The sequence below is a fragment of the Oratosquilla oratoria genome, chromosome 19 (genome assembly GCF_046742065.1).
Source record: "Oratosquilla oratoria isolate Oo_2021 chromosome 19, ASM4674206v1, whole genome shotgun sequence".
Classification (NCBI taxonomy): Eukaryota; Metazoa; Arthropoda; class Malacostraca; order Stomatopoda; family Squillidae; genus Oratosquilla; species Oratosquilla oratoria.
Genome location: NC_134795.1, coordinates 25,734,940 through 25,737,439, shown reverse-complemented (window position 1 = coordinate 25,737,439; position 2,500 = coordinate 25,734,940). Strand labels below are relative to the sequence as shown.

Below are 2,500 nucleotides of genomic sequence, written 5' to 3'. Positions count from 1 at the left end.
CATAGAGTGCGTTATTTATTTGTGGATGGGTGAGAAGAAAGCTTGGGAGCATGGGCAGAGAGGATCAATAGGTAGCATGGTCAGAGTAAAGGAAACGAGACACGAAACTTTGTTAATTACAACCCTACAATGTGGTAAGCCCCAGAATAACGCGCGCGCGCGCGCATGTGTGTGTGTAATGACCACATGTTTCATATTCATTTATATTATCTAAAATTATTGGATAGGATGCGATCGGTTAACCTTTAAACTAGCACAAACAGGACTCAATTTGGAGGGAATTGATAGAATACCTGGAAGGTGGAAAGATACCCACAAAATGTTTGCCGAAGACTACCCTGGGTTAGTTTGCACTCCTTTAGGGAAAGGTCAGATGGCAATCTACATTATGAACTCATAATCCCTCAGTTGTTGATCAGTGAAACAATGGAACATGCTTATGAACTATTTGGTTATATAGGACAAAAGAAAACTATCAAGAAGGCCGTGGAACTTTACTATTGGGCAGATCTAAAGGTTGATGTCTGTCAATATACAAAAGATGTGTATCACCTGTCAAAGATTCAAAGGGAATTTCCTCCTGTAAGCAAGCCCCTGGAAAGGCTAGGGATAGACTTCACAGATTCAGTAACTACATTAATAGATCACTATAGTAGGTTTGTTAGTATTCCTCCTTAAAAAACAAAACGCACTACACCAATTCTGAACGCACTGGGACAATTTCTGGTTGACTACGGTACGCAGGGGAGCGTCGTCTCAGATAATGGCGGTAAATTCGCCAGTCAAGATTTCCAGCAGTTTAACCGGCGGCACCAGATCGTTCTACACTACATGACGCCGTATCACCCACAGAGTAATGGGATAATGTAGCGAATGCACCGGACCCTCAAAACAGTTCTCGCAGCTCTATGTCAGAGCCACCCAATGTGTTGGCCGACGACACTACAGTCTTACCAAATCATCATGGATCAGGCTATCCACACCTTAACGGGACAACCTTTCTTTGCATTCTTCTCAAGACATCCTCCACGAGTGGTTGGTCACTCACTAACCAGTGCCGAAGGCGAAGAGTATGGATTAACCATCGCCCATAAACTTTTCAAGGAAACCCACACTAAGATGACCCAAAGGTACGGGGAAGTAGCAAACCGGAAACGCAGGAATCAAAATGTATCCATTGGTGCTTTAGTTCGGGTCAGAAAAGATACCACTTTACCAGGTACCAGCCGCAAACTTAATGCGACATGGGACGGCTCTTACCAGGTAATCGAGGCCTTAACTGGTAACAGTGTGTATATAGTAGGAAACATATTCACCTGAACAAAAACCCGGAGAGCAGCCAGTCAAATAAAACCATACTACGGTAGTGAGGAATGGCTGCTGGAACCCTTAGGGAGAGAATTCGAACCCGACCCAGTGGACGAACAATTGGCACCCTGTGTGCGACGTCCTATCCAGTAATTTTAGATAATATAAATGAATATGAAACATGTGGGCATTATATATATATATATATATATATATATATATATATATATATATATATATATATATATATATGTGTGTGTGTGTGTGTGTGTGTGTGTGTGTGTGTGTGTGTGTGTGTGTGTGTGTGTGTGTGTGTGTGTGTGTGTGTGTGTGTGTGTGTGTGTGTGTGTGTGTGTGCGTGTATGCACGTGTGTATGTGTGTGTCCTTACACGTGCGCATGCATGTGAGTGTACATGTTTGGAGAGAGAGAGAGAGAGAGAGAGAGAGAGAGAGAGCAGTACACTTTCCTCTAGTCTGATGACGCCCCGTCGTCTTTCTTTCTTCCTCTCGTCCCGCCACAGGGAGAACCCGTCCAGTTACCGGAACTCCATGGTCATTCTCCCGGACACCGAGAAGACGCCCAGCGAGATCGAGCGGACCAAGGTGAAGCATTTTCTTGCGCTGTTTGTTAATACCAAAATACCCTACTTTAAAACCCCTTCACACACCTAAATGTGGAGCAACGTTACTGACTTAAACAGGGAGTAGCCTTCGATACTGAAAGAACTCTTCAAAATAAGTATAACCGTGTATTAAAGATACATCTTTACTCCTTAGGTACAACCTTGTCCCTTACATTCACTTCCCCCATCCTTTTCTTCCTTTTCGTGATCAAAACACAATTAAATTCTCTAAGACTCCTTCGCGGCTTCCTACCGTCATGGCCAAAGTTTTCATAATGTCTTCTGCGACAGGTGTGCGGGTGTGTGCCTTGCTCCCGGGAAACTCGCGATGCTCTTGGGAACCTGATGGATTGGTCGCTCCTGACCGACGGCATCTACATCCTCTTTGTTGTGTCCAACTTCTGCACCTCCATTGGGTTTAACGCGCCTTACATCTACATCGTGGTGAGTGGTGACATGCACACGCTTACCTGAACACCGTGGACAATGTCCTTATCAGTGTTGCTGGATAACTGTTTTGCTGTTCTTCTCTGAATTATAATTCTTTCCCAAACGGTTTTATCTTATT

At 44.1% G+C, this 2,500-nt stretch overlaps 1 protein-coding gene across 2 annotated transcripts in view; it reads left to right on the top strand.

Annotated features, from left to right (window-relative positions):
- Mct1 (Monocarboxylate transporter 1) overlaps nucleotides 1-2,500 on the top strand; it is a 144,485-nt gene that overhangs the window by 129,913 nt on the left and 12,072 nt on the right. For both annotated transcript variants that reach the window (XM_076202788.1, XM_076202787.1), the window contains exons 8-9: nucleotides 1,831-1,912; nucleotides 2,224-2,376. In XM_076202788.1, the coding sequence (XP_076058903.1) occupies nucleotides 1,831-1,912; nucleotides 2,224-2,376 (235 nt within the window). The remainder of the gene's footprint in view (nucleotides 1-1,830; nucleotides 1,913-2,223; nucleotides 2,377-2,500) is intronic.